This window comes from Narcine bancroftii, chromosome 3, assembly GCF_036971445.1.
Source record: "Narcine bancroftii isolate sNarBan1 chromosome 3, sNarBan1.hap1, whole genome shotgun sequence".
In the NCBI taxonomy this organism is placed as follows: Eukaryota; Metazoa; Chordata; class Chondrichthyes; order Torpediniformes; family Narcinidae; genus Narcine; species Narcine bancroftii.
The window spans coordinates 250,274,168-250,297,396 of NC_091471.1; the positions used below are offsets into that span (position 1 = coordinate 250,274,168).

General features: G+C 45.7%; 1 protein-coding gene across 2 annotated transcripts; it reads right to left on the reverse strand.

Annotated features, from left to right (window-relative positions):
- Positions 1-566: 566 nt before the first annotated feature.
- LOC138758521 (transmembrane emp24 domain-containing protein 1-like) lies at positions 567-22,849 on the reverse strand. Of its 2 annotated transcripts, none has more exons than XM_069927544.1 (4): positions 22,592-22,849; positions 15,689-15,786; positions 5,115-5,283; positions 567-902 (listed from the first exon to the last, which is right to left on the reverse strand). In XM_069927544.1, exons 1-4 carry the CDS (start codon positions 22,793-22,795, stop codon positions 588-590), a joined length of 786 nt encoding a protein of 261 aa, XP_069783645.1. In that variant the 5' UTR covers positions 22,796-22,849; the 3' UTR covers positions 567-587. The 2 variants fall into 2 exon arrangements, with proteins under 2 accessions (XP_069783645.1, XP_069783646.1); XM_069927545.1 differs by lacking the exon at positions 567-902 and adding an exon at positions 2,319-2,829 and having other exon boundaries at positions 22,592-22,847.
- Positions 22,850-23,229: the final 380 nt, after the last annotated feature.

The window sequence follows — 23,229 nt, forward strand, 5'->3', positions numbered from 1 at the left end:
GAAATGCATGGAAAATGTCAGTTATTACAGGAGTTATAAATATGTCTGGATCATCAGGCCATTGAGTCCATTGTGCCAGTGCTGCTATTTGTTACCGTATATACGCGTGCAATCATCAATTTTGGGGGGGGGACTTTTTACACAAGTCGTTCATTGCATCGGGGCCTCGGATGGCTGGTGCCCGGTGGTAAGTCGGGGCGCCAGGAGTTCGGATGGGTGGCAGCCTGGCAAGGGTCAGCAGCAGGGGTGTCGGGAGCTGTGGTGGGCGGCCAAGGCACTCGAGGCATCGGGAGCTCATATGGGAAATCTGGCCTTTTACACACATTAAACACCTGATTTTTTTGGGGGGGGGGACCCAAAATAGTGGGTTGTTGACTATTACACACTATTGACGACTACACGAGGATGTACGGTAAGCTTCCCTGGGTCTTTATCTTGATCTATCCTGTGGTTTGAGAACATCCTGCCATTGAAAAGGTTTTCATTTGTTCAGTTAAGTCCCTGAAATACATTTACAGAGCAGGCTACAAGTGTCCTCTTTCTGATGAATGCAGCAGATATGAAAATTTCTCCTTTTCCAAACATCTTCATTCTTTGTTTAGTCTTAACATTTTACATATACAGTCAATGTACAGGCTACACAAATTCAGAATCTGCTTGACATCAGTAAATATGAACGATTGCCCTGGCACTTGTGGGTTCAGCATCTTGGGAAGTACCTCCATTGTGGGAAGTGGCAGCTTTCTTTTCCGGCAATGAAAAGCGTTCTCTAGGTGCATCCTATGACTGTCATAGGTGTTTATTCCAAATCCAGAGTCCCTTCTGTTGTTATTAACATTCATCTTTTCTCTTGTGTCTAGGCGTCCACCTCCAGCAGTACCATCAAAATCTGGCTGTTTTATCTGTAATCATTGGTACTGTGAATACTTTAGCTCCAGATCCTCAGCTCCCTGCACACAATGCTTCAATGAGGCTGTTAACAAATATGCTCCAAGAATCCGGGGACATCTTTCTGATTGTGTCGTTGCTCTTTCATCTCATTTTAAAGGATTGGTTGGGTCAAATGTGATCTCAAACTGCAAATTTGATAGAATTGAACAATGGGGTTTGCCTGTACAATATTTATAGATCAATCAACTTGGAACCGGGATCCATTTAGAAACTGAAGTGGATCTTCCTAGGACAGGTTGGTTGAAGGGTTCTAGAGTTCATGATTTTTCTTAATGGGGTTTTAATATAGAAAAAAAATCAATCAATGGATGGACAAATTAATTGTATCCTGGACATTTCCTTCTTCCAGCTGCTCACCCCTTCCTATCAGAGTGTATCTTCCTCAGCCTGCTACTACTACTTCCAATCACCTACCTTACTACTCCCCCAACCCATCACCTGCCATCTAGTATTCCTCCCCTCCACCCCTTTATTCAGGCTCCATCAGGAACAGAACAAAAAGGCAGAAGGATTTCAGCCTGAAATGCTATCTTTTGCCTTCCATGGATGGTACCTGACCTGCTATTCCCCCAGTTTGAGGGCTGAGGCAGTTAAATCACTGTAAGGACATTTTTTAGCCAGGAAAGCATTCAGTTCACATCATTGAGCAGTGGTATTACAAACCAGTTGTTATTCTTGTGGACATGAAAGATAGTTTTCTTTGCCCATCACTCCGCTCCCACCAGACTGAGGTTCACATCAGCTCCTGAACCTCGGCAGGAACAAAGCACAATTAAGATTTCCTCGCCCTCAAATGTCTTCTCCAGCCCTTGGGTAAATGGAAGTTATCCTCCACAATCTTCAAGCATGAGGCCACTGGGACCCTTTCGCCACTGGGCGCACATGAGTTTCACTCTCCTCCCCTCTGCCTGTGGCCTTGCCTTCTCTATATTTTGCTTGTAAAAGATCATGAATAAAATGTATATATGGGATGGTTTGTGAGAGAGACGTGTGCATTCCTTATCTTTTGATTTTGATGCAAAGTTTCAGGAACTGCAGCAAACTTTGTTCAATCTCTCTCTCTTAACTTCTATCCCTTGAATGTTACTGTCCACCTCATTAAAACTGCCCTGCAGGTTTTGGACTGGGTTACAACATTTAAACTGCTATTTTCATGCAATTTAAAGGACACAGGGATATGATAATAACCACGTATAGTTGTTATTTTCTTGACCCTCTTCCATTGGGCACTAGGTTAATTCCTGTTAAATTCTAACCACACTGGCTTTAAATATTTCAATCCACTCCCCAGCTCCTTTCACTCAATTGCAGCATTACCTTAATTCCACATCCTCTGCATTGATAAAAATCTAATTCACTCCATTGCATTTCCTAAATCAAATTAACTCTTTATTTAATGATACCCTGCACTTGCGTGGGATGAACTTCCTGACTTCCAGAATCTAATCCTGAGTTTATTAACCATAAACATGCAGATGTCAAAATACATACTTGGTATTCTGTGAAAGCATCCTTGTACAGTCAGTACATCCCTCTCACCTTAATCCTTCAATATCCCAACCAACCCCCAGAAAATCCATCATACCCCAAACCAAGGGAATAGGCTGCATCTGGCCAGCCCGCCAGTTCTTGCCTCTGCTTCAACTTAAGTTTCTTAAATTAGGTCTGTACTTTTCTCCGGTCATCAAAGAGGCTTTTCAACATGTAGACCTGGATAAACGACACCACCAACATCACCCCCAGATTGACAGCCGACCAAAAGTTCACTCGTCCCAAATTGCCCTCCTGCAGGTTCCGATCCCGTGCCTCGAAGGCTCGGAGAGTGGCCTGTATCTGCATGCTCTTTCCCAACTTGCTGTTCATGTTCCCAATCGCCTCCTGAGAAATGAGTGAGCGACAGTCAGGGTGAATGAGGGGTGGGAACTCTGCGCAGCAATCAATCTATTCCATTGTATTTCTCCCCCATTCGGCAGTGTGTGGGGAGAGTGGTAGGTGATCACAGGACAGGTGAAATTTCAACAACTAAGATGAACTCAACAAATCTCTGGTGAGACCACACTTGGAGCGTTATGTTCAGTTTTGGTCACCTCATTACAGGAAGGATGTGGGAGCTACGGAGAGGGTGCAGAGATTTACCAGGATGTTGCCTGGATTGGAGGCCAGGTTAGCAGAGCTGGGACTTCTCTCTTTGGAACGTAGAAGGAGACTTAATAGAGGTCTATAAGATTATGAGGGATATAGATAAGGTGGACAGCCAGCACCCTTTTCCCAGGGCAGGAATAGCAACTCCAGAGGACATAAATACAAAGTTAAGGGAGGGACGTTTAGGGGAGACATCAGGAGTATTTTTTAAAGAGTTGTGGGTGCCAGGAATGTCTTGCCAGGGATGGTGGTGGAGGCAGAAACTAGGGGCAGTTAAGAGACAGGCACATGAATGAAAGATAAAGATACTACCTCGTTACCCTCTAAGGAATATATGGGTAAGCACAAAATTAAGGGTCAAATGACCTGTAGTTTTTTATGTTCTATTAATTATTTTGGGGGGAGAAATCGGCCAAACCACTGGGAATATACACACACACACGTCATGAAATTGGGAGGCAAGCTAATAAAGCTAGAGTGATTAAACACAAGGGCAAGGAGAAAATAATAGTTTTAATTATGGTGTTGTGGTTCAACAGCCAACAGTGCACACAAGACAGTGGGGAAGGTTCTTCACATGTATAATGTCCTGAAAGATTACACTGGGCAACGATTTTTCAAAATTAAAATAAAAGGTTTGCTTCCTGAAGAAAAATTGGAATGATGGACAACTTCAAGCTGTGCACAAAGAGAATTTCAGATTTGCTGGATCACGAAGGAATTTGGAGAAACGTTAAATTAACAGGTTTAATCAGATCACGATGGTTGCATTAGGTCAACTGTCCTAAAAATGTTTTGTTGCTGATTTTCGTTTCTACTCAGCATCTGATGCCTCTTGAGTCAGTGTCCAACAATAGTCGGCCAGCATTGAGGGATTCCAGTGGCCCTGATACCGCTTTTCCATGGTCCCAATGTTCTGGTGAAACCTTTCACCGTGTTCGTCACTGACGGCACCAAGATCAGCCGGGACAAAGTCCAAATGTGAATGTTGAAAATTTCCAATGACATGTTGCACTTCTGCTTGAAGTAGACTTAAAATATGACAGGAAATCACAAAAATAGGTTATAGCTAAAAAAAATGGTATGTGATAGGAACATTTTAAGGTGACTTTCATGATTGGCAGTCTAAAATCCATTAAAGTACACTCAAAAGTATTCAGGAGGCAAGAATCTTCGTTGTCTAGTGTTATTTTTCTTTTTGTAATGGCAATGTGGCATTTTTCAGCTTTCCCTTCCTGATTTACCTGAGGATTTTAAAATACATGTTTGATTGCTCTAAAGATGCTGTGAAGTGTTAGTGCCATTACTGCTCTCATGAGTTTTAGGGGATAGGGTTCATCTAAAATTGTGCTCTCTCTCTTTCTCGCACCCCCCACCCCCTTTCCTTACTCGCGTTCTAATGTTCTTTTGCACTCAGGCAGCGCTGCTATCTGTTAATGTTAGCCTGAGACATTCTCCAATGTCGCAAAGAGGATGAGAAAAGATTTAATTGAGCGCAGGATCTGGCTGGTTTAGGTGGAGTAAATGGAGGGATGTGGTCTTCATTAGCAGACGGGCCATACAGACTGGGCAAAAGATTCAAGGGAGGTGAGTGAAATAATAAACCTTTCTTGTTAATAATGGTTGATATCATCTGGATCTTAAAGTCTAAGGCTGGGATTTGGATAGGCACATGGGGAATAATTTGTAGGGTTGGTGGAAAGAACAATGGAATGTAACAGATTGGGTTACTGTATCAGCATCGACCTAATGGATCCATTGGTCTTTTCAATAATTCTTTTATTCTACTTGCATGGACACAGGATTAGAGCATTCAAGTCTGCAGAGACACCGTGATTGAAGTAAAATCACAACACTGGAGAAACTCAGCAGATCAAACAGTGTCCTTTATGTAACAAAGGTAAAGATACAAAACCGACGTTTTGGGCTTGAGCCCATCATCGAGGTGTGGTGAATTAGAACATTCAGCATTGAGCAGAAATGCTGCAAATGGGTAGGGTCTGACACTGGCTCCAACTTACCTTGATATCATCAATCTTAATATCCAACAGCTCATCAGGTTCTACAATCTCTGACCAGTCCATCTGAGCGTCATCGAAAATCACCTCAAAGAAGATGAGCTTCTCAGAAATGGTGCTGAACGAATTGTCGAAGCAGATTTTATAATCCCCATTCATTGTAGGCTCAATCCTATGGACCAAGTAGAAAAAGCCTCAGTAAAACACCTCCCTTCTGGCCTGCCTTAGATCTCTAAAACAAGCAAATACAGTATTAATAAATAGCCTCCAACATATTACAGTAAGTCCCAGAGTGCTTCACAGGAGCAGGTGCCACGTCAACCGAGAGGTACAAGAAGTTGGGCAGGTTCAGCCAAGGTGGGAGAAGGAATCAGAGTTTAAGATCAAACAGTAGAGCAGTGATTTAAATGAAGAAGGATGACCAGAGGTGGAGGAGCATCAAAATCTGTGGATTTTAAATTTAGGCGTACGGCACAGCAACAGGCCTTTCCGGCCTGCAAGTCCATGCCAACTAATTACACCCAATTGACCTACAACCCCCAGTTTGTTTTGGAGGGTGGGAGGAAACCAGAGCACCCGGGGAAAACCCCACGCAGACATGGGGAGAATGTACAAACTCCTTACAGCTAGTGAGCGATTCCAATCCCAGTCGCTGGTGGTGTTAACAGTGTTGCACTAACCTGTGTTGACCGGATTGCAAGGTGGAAGGGATGGGCTGATATCACAATTTGGATACAATAAGCACTTCAAAAAAAGATAAGACATTTCCAGATCATATATGATTGTTAATCAAAAAGCAAAAAAAAAATTCCAAATGCTGGAAGTGCGAAATAAAGAGGGAAACTGATAGGTGCTCTGGACTGTGCCTGGCCTGCAAAGTGTTTCAACATTTCAGTCCTGTAATCACAGAACATCTGGAGCTGGCAGGTTGAATTTAGCTTCTGTTAATGTAGTTTCTTTTGTACAACAGGTCATCTACACCTCTATCCACTCTGATACAGAGAGGCATCAATCGTGCGGATGGCCAGAGGCTTCTCCCCAGGGCTGAAATGGCTAGCACGTGGGGGCATAGTTTTAAGGTGCTTGGGAGTAAGTACAGGGGGTGGGGGGTGGGTGTAAGAGGTAAATTTATCACACATAGAGTGGTGGGTGAATGGAATGTTCTGCTGACAACAGTGGTGGAGGCAACTATGATTGGATTTTATTTTCAGAGATGATTACATGGAACTGAGAAAAATGGAGAGTTATGCAGTAGGGAAATCTATGCCATAGCTGTTCTGAGGTTAGTAAGGGTTGTGAGAAAAAGGTTGAGAACCACTGTTCTAGGCAGTTGTTAGAGTAGGTTATTAGGCCAGCACAATAATGTGGACCGAAGGGTCTGTACTATGCCGCAGATTTCGATGTTGTATTTTAATTCTTAATCAAACCCAAGCACAATTAATGTGCAACAGTTGCTAGGATGCCCTAAACAGAGTGACCCCACCATCGCCAAGTTCTCGGGACTTGAGCCATCAATCAATCAGTCATGTGCGTGAGGTGGCTCGCAAGAGTTCCCTTGGGACCAAGGGCATTGTAAATAGTTCTCTAATTGTAAATAAAAGGGTTCGTTCTTTGTATTTGTGTCGGTCGTTTTTCTCTGGGTCTAACGAGGTGGAAGCTTGTATTTCACACAACGTGTGCACAGCACAAACATTCGGCACATTGACAACATTTTGGTGGAGATAATGTCAGTCGCAATGGAACAGCTGCAGGCCGTCCTCAAGCAGCAGCAGACAAGTTTTGAAGAAATACAAGCGAGGCTAATTGACCAGCTGGCAGAGAAAATGTCCGTTGGGGCTCCAGCCACTGTAGAAGGTGAGCCTGAAGTTAATTCCAATTTGGCAGATGCTTTAATGAGCTCTATCACTGAGTTCTCATTTGACTCAGAGTCAAGCACATTTGAAACTTATTTGTAGTCGCTTTGCCAAGTTCAATGATGCATGGAAAATTAGGCTGTTGATGTGGAACATGAGCGCCAAACTTCATTCTGCCAAAACTTGCTCGTGAGCTCAGCTTCAGGGAAACACTTAACATGTTGGAAGAGATAATTGGTGAGCAAACATCACTGTTCGACATTCAGTATCAGGGCCTCAAAATGACGAAGAAAGATACCGAAGATTTTGTGACATGATGGTGAATCGACAGTGTGAGCGTTTTGAACGCCCTACGCTGACTGAAGACCAGTTTAAGTGTCTAGTCCTTGTAGCGGGAATGCAGCTGCACCAAGATGCCAACTTCAGAACACGTTTGCTAGCAAAGATTGAGCACGAGTCGGATGTGACTCTTCAAAGATTAACAGCCGAATGTCAACACTTAATTAATCTGAAACATGACAGCAAAATGGTGGAAGCAGCTCCCCCATCCTCAAGCGGTTGTGTCCAGACAGTCAAGTCAGCAGACTCCACTAGACAAAAGTGTGACCCACCCAGCCAAACTGCCCAGAGTCTGTTGGAACTACAGTGAGTGGCACTACGCTCATGACTGCCTGTACAGATGTCAATGCTGCAGTGAATGAAAGCACCTGGGGCATAAAACAAACTGCTGTAGAGGTGGAAGACGGAAAACACCTGATAAGTTTGCTTTACCCTCAAAAGTGAAACTTATCACAGCGACTTTCAAGGTGGCTAACGCCAAATGCAAGAAATATGTGAAAGTGCTTCAAATTGATACAGGGTCTGATATTACCCTAATATCAAAGAAAAGGTGGAAACTGATTGGTCAGCTAGAGGTGACTCCAACTGAAAACATGGCACAGCACGCTTACGGGGGAGGGGGGATCCTGGAGTTGTTAGGTTCAGTTGACCATTCCCTCAGCTTAAGCAGCGCAGAAGAAAATGGAACGTGTTACCTGGTAAAATGACCTAACCTCGATCTCATGGGCCTCAACTGGATTGAATGGTTGAACCTTCTGGACCAGCCACTCAACAATATTTACCACAAAGGTAGCTGGTGCAGCTAAAGCAATGCCATTCTCCGAAGGCTTCGGACGGTGCTCTAAAAGGAAGGCGAAATTCTGTCCTCTGTCAAGCCTGAAACTGACTTTCAAGCCAAAATGACCTGTCCTATATGCAGCACTGCAAGAAGTGGAGAAAGAGTTGGAACGGCTACAGCATGAAGGAGTAATTGAGCAGATCAACTACTCATCATGGGCTGCACCTATCGTGGTGGTGAAAAAAATCAAATGGCTCCATACGTCCATGTGCCGATTTCTCAACTGGTCTGAATGCAGCATTGGACACCCATCAATACCCACTGCCACTGCCTGAGGACCTCTTCGCTGAGCTGAATGGTGGCAAATGCTTTGCAAAGATCAACTTAGCAGAGGCTTATCTATAGGTGGAGGTTGATGACGAATCCAAGGAATTACTAACCATCAACGTGCACCGTGGACTGTCCGGATACACCCGTCTACCATTCGGAGTGAAGATTGGTCAGTTATCTTTCAACAGATCATAAGAACAATGGTGAAAGGTGTTCCGGGTGTTGCAGCGTACCTAGGTGATATCCTGGTCATGGGAGCACACTTTCGAGAATTGTTTGATCAGCTTGAGTGTGTTCTGCTCCGCATCAAAGTCTACGGTTTTCAAGTGCGTCCAGGAAAATGCACATTTTCATGAAGTCAGTGAAATACCTTGGCTTCATCATTGACCAACATGAACGACGGCCAGAGCCACAAAATGCTGATGCTACTATAGATGTGACCACGCTACGTTCATTCCCAGGACTTCTTAGTCACTACTGTCCATTTCTGCTGGAGATGCATAAACTCCATGATCCACTCAACAAGCTCCCTACCACGGGTAGCAAAAGGAAATGGACACATCAAAATCTCAAGAGTCATTCAATCAAGTTAAGACGATGCTAAACTCGAACCTTCTTTTGATGCACTACAATCCAAACTTGAAGATTGTCATAGCTTCAGATGCATCGCAGTCTGGAGTGGGTGCAGTCATTTCTTACATGGGAATTCCCAGATGCGAATCAAAAGGTCGTAGCACACGCAACACTCTCTCTAACCACCACAGAGTGTAACTATTGACAGCTTGAAAAGGAAGCAGTGAAGAAATTCCACAAAATGCTCCATGGACGGCAATTCACTCTTCTGACAGATCACAAGCCGCTCCGAGCAGTATATGGTTCAAAGAAAGGAATTCCAATTTACACAGTAAACCATCTACTTAAGGGGTTGCTTAAGGTGGTGTGTGGCTGGAAAGAAAAAGTTTGAAAACCACTGTTTAAATCGTACCTCATTGACTCGTTATGTGCACGGTTTCAGAACTCCAAAGGAAGTGGCCCAATGACAATTTTTCTCAAGCAAAATATTTCATAACAATTGGGTCTTGAGCAGCAGTTCTCAACCTTCCCTTCCCAGACTTTGGTGCTCGAAAGATAAATGTTTACCGCTCAGGAAGGTTCTTGTAGGGTTTGCAGAGAAAGATTTGTTGTTCCAGGATTTCCACAACTGAGGAACCACCATTAGTCACCTCAATGTCTCCCTGATGAAACTTGCCCCATCAGGGTTTTCCAGATGGTAACCTCTTTCTTTCAGGCCACCACAGAGTTCTTTTCGTTCCTCTTATTCCAAGAGAAACATCAGACAGATAGCACTTCCAGCCGTCCACTGCTCTGGAGCTTTTCATCAGTTTCAACCAGCTCTTCCTGGCTTGTTCTGTTTAGCTGCTTTTTCATGTCACACACACTAGCTGGGAGAGCTTGTTAACTTGTCCCTCTCTCTCTCTCTCTCCAACTGAGACTCCAGAAAACCCATGTGACTCTCTCACTTGCAAAACCCCCACCTTCTTCATGCAAACACCAGGAGTTCTTCTCCTTGGTCAAGATGTTGTCTTAGATAAACAAAACCCAGGAGTGACCTTTCTGTGAGCACATTGCAAGTACTTTTTAACAGCCAGTTTGTCTCCTACAAACAATGATCTTTCATTTCATGACATCATTTCAATTAGCACCTACTTGTGAAATATGCATCACATTCTCCAGAGATCCTGCAATGTTACTGAATATGAATTGTTCAGTATTTCAAATAAGAACTGTTTTAAAATGTGTATGTAACCCACTAATCTTACCAAATTCCTCCCAATATTTATTCATTACACTAATCACAGAGCACCGATGGCATAGGGATTACTTAAAGTGGGATGCGAGTGGAAAGAAAAAGGTGGAGAACCACTGAACTAATGCAATCACGTGTGTGAGAGGGCTCGCGAGAGTTCCCTATGGACTAAGGGCATTGTAAGTATTATACATAATTCTCTAATTGTAAATAAAAAGGTTTGTTCTTTGGATTTGTGTCGGTTGTTTCTCTTTGGGTCTAACGAGGTAGAAGCTCGTATTTCACACAACATGTGCACAGCACAAACATTCAGCACAATGAAAAGAGTAATCTGCCGTTGGCTCTGCCTGGGCTTTGAACGGCCCGTCGGGGGAGCCAAAAGTGGTTTTAGTTGAAATCCCGCTGTCTGCACCCCAAGATGGTGGCGCCTATTAATCAGTTGCAGCCCCTTGTGGCTGCAGACTCCAGGGAAGGAACGGACTGAAGCAGGGCACAGAGGATGGAAAAATCACCCGCCCCCCCCCCCCCCTGTCTGAGGAGGAGACGGCCTGCAGGGGACGGTGACCACGGCGGTGGACCAGTGATGGGGCTCTGTGGCTGAGGGACCAGGGTATGCGGCGGCTGCTGGCGACGCGAGGTGCAGAAGCTGTGGGCGGCTGGAGAGTGATGTCGCGAGTCTCGCGGACTGATGGAGGGGTACCAGGTGATGGAACTGGGATGCGAGGAGGTGCTGAGGGCCCGGCTCGCCAATGGTTTGGACTGGACTCTGTGTGGCTGTGGAAGAAATGGAGGTAAATGTACGGATACTCGGTGACTCTGAGGGGACTCCCTTTTCCTTAACTCTAACTGTTTCTGACTGTAAGAGGTAATTCCTGCTGGTGGTGAATCTGTCCACCTTGCAGCAGGCAAAAAGGAATTTCATGTAATATGACACTGTTTTATTATGATAATGCAAGCTGGGACGTCCCAGCTTGCTTGGCCATGGCACACGAACCATGGGTGTAAAGGGTGGAGCCAGTACTGCGCACACTGCACTCCACCTAAAAGCTCCTTTGCGCAGGTCCGAGGACATGTCCACGTCCTCCCCCTCAAAAGATGCTCACAAACTCAAGCTATCATGCTGGAACATCAGAACCATGCTAGACAAGGCTGACACCCAACGACCTGAACGTCGGTCTGCCCTCTTCGCACATGAACTCCTCAGACTTGATATCGACATAGCCGCTCTCAGTGAAGTCCGCCTTGCAGATGTAGGCAGCCTCCAAGAATGCGGCACGGGCTACACACTCTACTGGTCTGGCAAGCCTATGGATGAACAACGCCTATCTGGTGTAGGCTTCATGGTCAAGAACTCCATTACCTCCAAACCCGAAAACCTCCCGACAGGCCACTCGGACCGGATCATGTCCATGCGACTCCCCCTTCAAAACAAGCATCACACCACCCTCATCAGTGTCTATGCTCCGACCCTCCAGGCGGAACCAGAAGAAAAGGACAAGTTCTACACTGATCTGCGCAACCTCATTCAACGCACCCCTACAGCCAGCAAGGTTGTCATCCTTGGCGACTTCAACGCTCGCGTCCGCAAAGACTCAGAAACCTGGCCAGGAATCCTGGACAAGCATGGTGTCGGCAAGTGAAACGACAACGGGCACCTCCTGTTGGAGCTCTGCGCAGAACAGCGGCTTGTCATTACAAACACCCTTTTTCAGCAGAGGGACAGCCTGAAGACTACCTGGATGCATCCCCAATCCAAACACTGGCACCTCCTGGACTATGTCCTGGTGCCAGAAAGAGACAAACTAGATGTGCTCCACACCAGGGTCATGGCCAGCGCGGAATGCCACACTGACCACCGGCTGGTTCGCTGCAAGCTCAACCTTCACTTCAAGCCAAAGTCCAGGAACAGTAAAGCCCCCAGAAAGAGGTTCAATGTTGGAAACTTGTAGTCAGACGAAGTGAGAGGAAACTTCCAAGGAATCTTCAAAGCAAAGCTCGAGGATGCAATCCGCCTCATGGATTCGTCCCCTGAAACCCTCTGGGATCAGCTGAAGACTGCCATACTGCAATCCACTGAAGAGGTACTGGGCTTCTCCTCCAGGAAAAACAAGGACTGGTTTGACGAAAACAACCAGGAAATCCAGGAGCTGCTGGCAAAGAAGCGAGCTGCCACCAGGCTCACCTTGCAAAGCCGTCCTGGCCAGAGAAGAAACGAGCCTTCCGTCACGCATGGAGCCATCTTCAGCGCAAACTCCAGGAGATCCAAAATGAGTGGTGGACTAACCTCGCCAAACGAACCCAGCTCAGCGCGGACATTGGCAACTTCGGGGGTTTTTACGAGGCTCTAAAGGCTGTGTACGGCCCCTCACCCCAAGTCCAAAGCCCGCTGCGCTGCTCAGACGGAAAAGTCCTCCTCAGCGACAAGATCTCCACCCTCAACCGATGGTCAGAACACTTCCAATCTCTTTTCAGTGCCAACCGCTCAGTCCAAGATTCCACCCTGCTCCAGCTCCCTCAACAGCCCCTAAGGCTAGAGCTGGATGAGGTCCTCACCCGGGAAGAAACATATAAGGCAATTGAACAACTGAAAAGTGGCAAAGCAGCAGGTATGGATGGAAACCCCCCCAGAGGTCTGGAAAGCTGGCGGCAAAACTCTGCATGCCAAACCATGAGTTTTTCAAGCTCTGCTGGGTCCAAGGAAAGCTGCCTCAGGACCTTCATGATGCCATCAACATCACCCCGTACGATGGGAGTCACGTGATGGAGTAGTGGCCGGACGGTGAACTCCAGCCCTCTCCAGAAAAGTCGGGAAAAACAAGAGAAAACACAAAGGCACAGAAATAAAAGTTACAGAAAAGTGAGTATAAAGGTGGAAAGAAGATGGCGACAAAAAAAGAAAAGTCGAAAGCAACGGTAAGAAGAGAGGAAGAGAAGACAAAGGAGGAAAAAGGTGAAGGCCTTACCTGTCCGAAGAGGCCCGCTGCGGAGAGAGAAACCCGCTCCCTCAGGTCGGTAAATAATGGACTACAAAAATGGCTCGCAGAGCCGAACAAAAGTGCGCAACCGCGCATGCGCGAAACTTCGCGCATGCGCGATGCGAATGAAAAAAAACACACCGACGGGAGGGGGGACCAGCTGGGGAGTCGATCTCCACAGCCGGCAACGACAGCTGCAGAACACCTGCAGCAAGAAGAGACCACAGAAGACAATAGAAACAAGATAGAAGAGGAGGAAAGGGCAACAAAGAAACAACAGATGGTCAACCCAGAGGAAGAAGAAGAGGAAGAGTATGGTGAAATAGAAGAAGAAAAGAGAGGCAAGGTAAAGGATATACTTGCTCTTATTAGAGGATACATGGAATCATTTAAAGAATGGCAAACACAGGAATTTAAGGATTTAAGAAAAAGAATAAACAACACAGAGGAGAAAATAATTAAAATGGAGATGACCTTAACAGAAATGGGAAAAAAAATGGACAAGATGGAAGAGCGGGCAGTAGCAGCAGAAATGGAGGTAGAAGACTTAAAAAAGAAATTGGAGAAATCTAATAAAAAAACTAAAGAGACACAAGAACTACTAGCTCAAAAAATAGATACAATGGAAAACCATAACAGAAGAAATAACATAAAGATAGTGGGCCTTAAGGAAGATGAAGAAGGCAAGAATATGAGGGAGTTTATAAAAGAGTGGATCCCTAAGACCCTAGGATGTCCAGAACTACAGCATGAAATGGAAATAGAAAGGGCACATAGAGTATTGGCCTCTAAACCACAACCACAACAAAAACCAAGATCTATTGTAGTAAAATTCCTAAGATATACTACAAGAGAAAAGGTACTGGAGAAGACAATGGAAAAAGTAAAAGAGGGCAACAAACCACTGGAGTATAAAGGGCAAAAAATCTTCATTTATCCAGATATAAGTTTTGAACTCCTAAAGAAGAGAAAAGAGTTCAATACAGCAAAGGCGATTTTATGGAAGAAAGGGTATAAATTTATACTAAAGCATCCAGCGGTATTGAAAATATTTATTCCAGGACAGCAAAACAGACTATTCTCGGATCCAGAAGAAGCACGAAAATTTGCAGAACAATTACAAAAATAGACTGAGGGAGGAAGACGGGTAATGAGAGTTAAAATGATCACGACTGATATGTATGTGGGTAAAGACAAAAATAGACTGAGGGATGAAGACGGGTAATGAGAGTAAAAATGATCACGATTGATATGTATGCAGGTAAAGAGGTATAAGAGTGAATAGAGACAATGAGCATACATGAATGTATCTGTACTTAGAGGAAAATATAGATAGTATAGACAAGAATTAATAAGGGAAGGTAATGGAATAGAGAGAATAAGGAGGGAATTAAAAGAGGGACCTTTGTGACATATGAAAAGTGAAATCTTTTCTGGGGGAGGCGGGGTGGGGGGAAATAGCGGTCACTGCACAATCAGTTGACGCTTGCGAGTGGATTCGCAAATCCAAATGGAGAGGGGAGATGTGGTTGTCCGACAAGGGATAAAGGACAACTCAGGAGGTGAAGGGGAGATTGGGGATAAATAAGATAGAAATAGGAGAATAAGGAAAATGTTAGATGTTGTAGGAATGTTGTCTTATGAAGAGTTGAAAATAAGAAAACAGAAATGGAAAAGGAGGAAAGGTAATGATGGAAAAACGGAAAGAGAAGATAAACAAAATATAAAAGGGCTACGCTGAACTATATGTCTTTAAATATTAATGGAATACATAACCAAATTAAAAGGAAGAAACTACCAAAAAAAAAAAAAAAAAAAAAAAAACATCACCCCGTACAAAAACAAAGGCGAGAAATCAGACTGCTCAAGCTACAGGGGAATCACGCTGCTCTCCATTGCAGGCAAAATCTTCGCTAGGATTCTCCTAAATAGAATAATACCTAGTGTCGCCGAAAATGTTCTCCCAGAATCACAGTGCGGCTTTCGCGCAGAGGAACTACTGACATGGTCTTTGCCCTCAGACAGCTCCAAGAAAAGTGCAGAGAACAAAACAAAGGACTCTACATCACCTTTGTTGACCTACGCAGACATTTGAAATGACTTCACGCTGCGTGCAAAAATCTGCCACTGTGGTCAACTGATAAATGAGGGAGAACTCACTTCCTAGGGTATCATCTTCTGGTCTGGATGGATCCCAGGTTTACAATCTGTTGCATTAGTTGACCCCACCCAGGCCAAGGAAGCTAAAAATAACCTCTGCATCGTCTAGTCAGGAAAGGGAATAGAGACGGATGCCCAGGAAACCTGCCGGCTTTGTGAATGACGGCTGGCTGAGCTCGGGGTGGCAACGTGGTGCCCTGCAGTCAAGCAACCAACTAAAGTTCAGAGGTGAAGAACGGGCACGACCAGAATGCCGCTACTTTCAGCAGCGTCCCGTGGGCTGCAGGATGCCTCCCACATGCGCACCCAAAAACTGTCTGCGTGATTAAACTCACGTATGGACGCCATCGTATTTTCTGGATTCGGCGATCAGCTTCTCGCCGTTCGGACTGATCACAGTGAAATCGACATCCAGGCCTGCGCCTCCAATCACCTGCAGGGAAAGCATAAGCCCATTTCAGAGACACTCAATCCAGGGCTACACACCCACGCCATCTGAATTTGGCAGCAAGCCAACACTACTCTTTAGTTTGTCCTCGAGGCAAGATTTAAGGTAAACAGGATTTAAAAGCTTAAACAAGACATTGTGCTGAAGGAAAGGCCATTTCCACTTAAAGCACAGCTGGGGCTGATGTTTTACTCCAGAAATAAGGCCATTCACTTCTAGAACGGGACAGCACAGAGTAAGTGTTGCCTCTGCCATGGACTGGAATTATAATGGAAGGTGAGCATACCAAATCCGATTTACTGTGCCTCCCGTTAATTTTCTTTAAAACAAAATAGAAATGTAAAACCTTTTTTTTTAAATGGCGACAGGCTAAATGGTGTTGGTGTGCATTAGAACTTCTTGTGCTTCCCACATTGCTAGAAAGGCCATCTTGCTGATCTGGAATGATGTTGTCCCTCCCACTCATACTCAGTGGGTGTCGGATGTGACGGCATGTCTGCCTCAAGAATAGAAATTAGGTTTCATTCTTTATCTTTATGTTTAGATCTTGTTCCCACTTTTGTTTGGGTTTACAGCTTATTTCATTGTTCTCTTTTTCTTTGCTGGTTTGTGGGGTCCTCTGGACTCCGTAACACCCTCCAGTGTCGCCTGTGGCCTGCAATGTGGAGTGGTGTTTAGGGCTGGTTCCAAAGGGGAAAGCGAGCCAGCTCACCCATGTGTCATGTTTTATACTCAGAGGAAAACCAATTGGAATTTGTCTTTACCTGTGGTTGGTCTGACATTGATTTTCAAGGGGTGGTGACTTCCAGGTTGCAAGCACAAGGAAACTGACCAGCTTCCTGTCCAAACCCTGTTTTACATTGTGATGCAGCAGATTGGTCCAAAACTCTCATTTAGAGTAATGATAAGTCACCTCATTGAAATTGACAAAATTCTGCCTAGGCTCGACAGGTTAAGTGTGGAGCAGTTTCTCTTGTGGGGTTGGGGAGCGGGTGCCTAAATCCAAGGACACAGTCACAAAACAATGGATTGGGTATTCAGGACAAAGTTGGGGGAAAACACCTTCACCTTCGAGGGTAGCGAATCTTTGGAATTCTTGGCGCAAGAGGGATGCAGCGGCTCATTCGCTGTCGTCCCAAAGGAGAGATCAGACACTTTTGAGGCAGCTTGGTTAGCGGAATGCTGATACAGCGCCAGTGACCAGGGTTCAAATCTGGCACTGTCTGTCAGGAGTTGGTATTTTATCCCCATGCCTGTATGAGTTCTTTTCCCAGGTGCTCGGGTTTCCTCCCACCCTTCAAAATGTACCAGGGGTTGCAGGGGTGTTTGGGCGGCGTGGGCTTCCACTTAGCGTGCTGGATGTCTAAATTTAGTATTTTAAATTTTTTGATATTAAGGGAATTAGGTCAGTGCAGGAAAGTGGGTGCGATGTAAAAGATCGGCCGCAATCTTACTGAATGGTGCTGCAGATACAGCGGGGACATAGCTCATGTCCCCATTCAAACCCGGAGTCCACAAGCCTTCTGTGGTGAATAAAGGGTAGAAGCCTCCGCCCACATTTTGTTTCCAATTCAATTGCGATCTGCCCAACACTTCCCCGCCCCCCCCCCCATCTTCCCCACAATTCCTCTGTGCACCAACCCATCATCCTTGAACATGCAGCTATTGACCAACTGCCCCTCTGGACAAAATCCCACAAATCTGCAATCTCCTGAACAACTACGTTCTTCCTCCTCTCAATCCCTTTAACTGAGGCAATGCTCCCTCGTTCCAAAGGCTCCATGGCTCAAGAAATTATTACCATCATTCCCTCCTAGAGTATTGGCTGTTTCAATAGGATCGCCAATACCCTGGACCCCACAATCGAACCTGGCACTGACTGGAAGGAGTTTATACGCTCCTCCCATCCTCCAAAGCCGTAATTGGTCATGCCAGTATATTTGTGTGGCACATACCATTTGGCATCTCTAAATGTAAAAAAAAATATAATCTTACTCAATCTCACCTTAATGATTAATATCAGGAATAAATCAACTGAACGAGCACGAGACCATCTGTAAGATAAAGTGGATGTGGAGAGCAAAACTGTGCTCAGTATTTGGTTAGTACAGATATGTTGGGCTGAATGACCTCCCTGTGCATTGTAAAGCTCTGTCTGGTCTTATCTGGTACATTAAGTGGCAGAAACTGAATGCCTGTTCCTACTGATTATTTTCTATACTGTCCATGGAACAGGTGCAGATAAATGTTCTCTTTGCTGCTTTTGGAGCTTTCCCAGTTGTGAATTCTTTACTGTTAGAACCCAAACCTCCAGCCAATAGATCACCTGCCTCCTGTAATTGCTGCTCCCCATATTTCTGCATTTAAGGCAAAATACACAAATGCTTTCCACATCTGACTAATTAGGAGTGAAACAAGAAAGTCTGCATACCCTGTGATTGTAGTAAATACACAAAATTGCTGGAGGAACTCGGCAGGTTCAAGTTTATTAATGTAAAGTACAACTGGACGAAACAGCGGGATTTTTTTTGTCCTCAGTGTAAAAAGATGCCAACACGTATACAGACACGGCAGGCATATTTACAAATGTTGCTCATACGTAAAAATAAATAAATATTGTTAAATGTATAGTAGAGTCTCGAAAGGATTTGTACGGGCAACCCATCAGTCAATCAGTGTTCTCACTGCCCGTGAGAAGAAGCTGTACCTCGGCCTGGTGGTGCTGGCTCTGATCTCCTGACGGGAGCAGCTGAAAGATGGATTGGTGATGGAGGTCCTTAAGGATTTTTCAAGCCCTTTTCAGACGACAATCCCAGTCGATCATGTCAGTGGAAGGGGTGGGGGGGACTGAGGGAGGAAGACACTATTGATCCTCTCTGCCGCCTTTATGGTCCTGTGGATTGACCTCCGATCCATTTCTCTGCAGCGACCGTACCACACTGTGATGCAGCCGGCCAGAACGCTCTCGATAGAGCTCCTGTAGAAGGTTGATATGATGGAGGCTGGTTACCTCGCCCGCTTCAGTCTTCTCAGCAAGTGCAGTCCCTGTTGTGCCTTCCCGACAAGCGAGGAGATGTGTTCCGGATAGGTCACTACTTAAGTGGACTCCAAGAAACTGGGTGCTCTCTACTCTAGAGTTGTTGATGTGTGGTGGAGGGTGGTCATTCCTAGACGTCCTGAAGTCCACGATCATCTCCTTTGTCTTGTCCACATTGAGACTCAGGCTGCTACTCTTGCACCATTTTACGAGATTTTCTCTGTAGTGCGACTCATTGTTGTGGTTGACGAGGTCACCTGTAAACTTGATTACTCTGCTGGAGCTGGGTAAGTCGCGTGAACAGGAGCGGGCTGAACACACAGCCATGAGATGCGCCGGTGCTTAGCGTGATGCAGCTCGCCATTCTGCTATTAACCCAGTCAAACTAGTCTTGCTGCTCGGAAGTCCAGGATCCAGTAACAGAGAGGGGTATTGAGTCCCACCGAGGACAGCCTCTCCACCAGCTTCTGTGGAACAAATGTATTAAATGCCAAGCTAAAGTCGATGAGCAGCATCCTGGCGTATGAGGCATTGTTCTCCAGGAGGGTCAGGATGGAGTGGAGGGACAAGGCTATGGCATCATCTGTCTGTAGGTGAACTGAAATGGATCCACCGTCTCGGGGATGTGTGCTTTGATGTGTTCCATCACCAGACACTCAAAGCATTTCATAATGAGGTCAGTGTCACAGGGTGGTCGTCATTGAGGCCCGTTATTGTCGCAATCTTTGGTACTGGTGGCTGTCTTGAAACCCAATGGGATGATGGACTACTGCAGTGATGTATTGAGGAAGTCCGCAAAGGACTCCCATCAGTTGTGAGCTCAGCCTTTCAGTATGTTGTCTGGTCCTGCTGCCTTGAGCGGGTTTACCTTGGATAGGATTCTCCTCACCTCAGCCATAGTTAGGCAGGGGATCCATTCATTGGGGGTACATGGTCAGCCATTCTTCTTGAACCATGGTTTCTGGTTAGCCCTGGTTGTAAAGCATTTGATCTTGATGACATCCTCAGAGCACCTGCTGATATACTCCTCGATGTTTACGTGACCGTTGCAGGTGGCCACCTCCCTGAAACAGCTCCATTCTGTGGTCTCAAAGCAGTCCTGCAGCAACCCCCACCCCCCCTAACCTCCTGATCTCCTTACAAACTGACTTTGTTAATTTTCTAGTGGGCCTGTATGCTGGGGTTAGCAGGATTGATATGTGATCGGAGTATCCAAGTTGGGGGGCAAGGGACAGAGATGCCTCCCCCCCCAAATCTAGGGCACTCTCTTCTCTGGTGGCGAAGCTGACGTGCTGTTGGAAGCTGTGCTTTCTGGTTGTTAGCAGGTCCCCAGCGTCCAAAAGAGGGAACCAATGTGACACATTTGTATGGCTATGTATAACTAACCACGTTATACATTTGCCTCCTCTGGAGGCTGTGGGACTTGTTGAGTTTCTTCAGCACTTTTGAGTATTTAGTTCAAATTAGAGAGCGTGGAATATTTGGCTCCATTTAACAAGTACCTTGTTGAGGTGACGTTTAAAAGTTACGTTTTCTATACCTACGTAGATTCAGTAACATTTCACCACCACTGCCACCCCATCCACCATTCTACCCCACCTTAAAACTCTTTCAATGCACCTTGAGCAAGTGTCACAGACCTCTGGAAGGAAAAACTTTACCTCATCTCTGTCTTAAAACTGTCAAACCTCTCACTTTTAAACAGTGACTTCTTTGAGATTATGACAATAGACCAGATAATGGGAAATAAAAACTGTAGATGAGGTGTGTTTACATTTTGATAAGGACACACACACACACAATGTATGTCAACAAGTTAGAACATACTGAAGTGGAAGTCAAGACCTGAAACGGAGCCATAGCCGGTTGTCAGGCAGAAAGAAATCAATGGGAATGAACACAACTTCTCAGGCGACAACTGATTGGATAGAGTAGGTCCCAGTGCATGAAACACAGGTATTCACAACTTAATTAAGGGGACCCAGTTCCATGCTTTCATGCTTGCTGTTGATACTTAATTGGTTGGGATTGTGAGAAGGGAGGTGGATGTAAGGAGTGGGCAGAACCATGGCAACTAAAATGTGTGACAGCCAGAATACAGGAATCATTCCACAGTGGTCAGTATTGGGACCGCTTCATTTTATGTTGTATGTTAATAATTTGGTTGATGGAATAAATGGCTTTGTAGTCAAGTTGGCAGACGATATGAAGGTAGGTGGAGGAGCAGGTTGAGGAAACACAGAGGTTGCAGAAGGACTTAGATAAGGAGAATGGGTAGAGAGGTTGCAAATGAAATACAATGTTGGAAAGTGTACAGACATGCACTTTCATAGAAAAAATATAAATAGGCAAACTTTTTTTTAAATGGGGAGAAAATTGAAAATACCCAGATGCAAAGGGACCTGGGAGTCCTCCTGCAGAATCGCCTGAAGGCAAACTTGCAGGTTGAGGCAGTGGTGAAGAAGCCGAATACAATGCTGGGATTTATTTCAAGAGGAACAGAATTCAAGATAAGGGATGTGATGCTTCATAAGGCCCTGGTGAGATCTCACAGAGTATTGCAAGCAGTTTTGGGCTCCTCATTTAAGAAAGGATGTACTGACATTGGACACGGTTCACAGTAGGTTCACAAGGATGATTTCAGGAATTACAGTTCTTGGCATTTGACAGCTCTTGGCCTGTACTCGCTGGAATTTAGGAGAATGAGGGGGATCTCAATGAAACATTTTGATTGTTCAAAGAGTAGATGTAGAAAGGTTGTTCCCCATGGTGGGAGCATCTAGGACAAGAGGGCACAACTTCAGGATCGAAGGGCGTCGGCTTAGAACAGAGACATAGAGAAATTTCTTCAGCTTGAGGATAGTAAATTGGTAGAATTTGTTGCAGGTGTGGCGGCCAAGTCATTGGGTGTATTTAAGGCAGAGATTGATAGGTTCTTGATCAGCCTGGTTATGGGGAATGAGTGGGGCTGAGTGGGAAAATGGATCATGATTAAATGGTGGGGCAAGACTCGATGGGCTGAATAGCCTATTTTGACATTTTTTAAATAGTGATAGTTTGGGAAATGCTGTACTAGGGGGTCAAAGTGATCTGTCTGGAAGCAAGCAATTAGGAAAGTAAATGACATGCCAGCATTTATTACAAGAGGACACGAAGGATCTTTGGGAAAAAAGGAGCGTCTTGGTGAGAATGCATTCGGTAATGACCAAAGGGTTAGGCGTGCTCGAGTTGGAAAACTGCACAGAGGAGAGAGGGCCAGCTGTGAGTCCGATGAGCAGGAATTTGGGTTGACATGCGCTTCTCAAAGTCCGTGACTAGCGAATAAAAAAATGATCTCGTATAAAGTTACGAAATTCTTACAGGGCTCGACAGACTTGGTGCAGAATATAGCCCTGGCGGAGGATTCCAGAGGCCAGAATGACGGGTTTCAGAAATGTAGGATCGAGAAAATAATCAGTCACTGTCGGGGGAAGATCATTCGCTGCATTAATCTGCCAGGGGGTGAAAGGATCTAGAGTTGGTGCGGGTAAGAGGGAGTGGATCAACTAAGAGCTAGGCGAAACCTGAAGGGCAGAGTGGCCCAAAGAGGTGGTGGGGGGCGGCGGTCAGAGTGGCAGAGCCCCTGGGAGAGGAGCAGAGACCCCAATCTCCCAGGAGGGGGTCTAGGGGAGGGTCAGAGCTCCGCTCCTCCCCCTCAACGAGTGTCTGGGGGGGGGGGGGGTCCCTTCTCGCCCCTCGGCCGGGCAGCCCCACCTGATACTCGATCTCCATACTGCTGTTGTGGTCGGCGCTCTGGTAGAAGCAGTCCTCCCGGCCCGGCGGAAGCACGAAGGTGAGCTCCGAGTCGGTCGGCTGGCCGATCGTCGCGGCCGCCCCGGGCCAGCAGGTGAGGAGGAGCAGCAGAGGCCAGCGAGCCCCGACGCCCGGCCTCCGCAGCCATCGGACCCCGAGCCCCATGTCCTGGCCTCGGCTCCCACCCGCGGAAAGAAAAAAACTTCTCCCTTCCGCACAACTTTCCGCTTCGTTGATTGGTCTGCCCAAAAGTTACAGTCGGCGATCGGAAACTATTAGCCAATCGCAATGTGAGTAATGTTATTGGTCGAATAGCGGCCATCCAATCAGAACGCCAATTGGGCGGACTAAACCAATCAGAGCAAAGCTCATCTCACTGAGACTTTCTACCGGGTTGTAAATTGGGGCAAGAAACAATCTGTTGGGGAGAAAGTTGCTTTTACGTGTGAGTTTGTCCAGCAGATGTACAGGAGATGTAGGCACCCTAACCACATCCCTGATATTCTGCAGGCTCGACAAACAATAACTGTTGGTGCTGAAACTTGAGCAAACAGGTCAGGCTCTATCAGAAGCAGAATTTATCGTCACGAGCAAACATT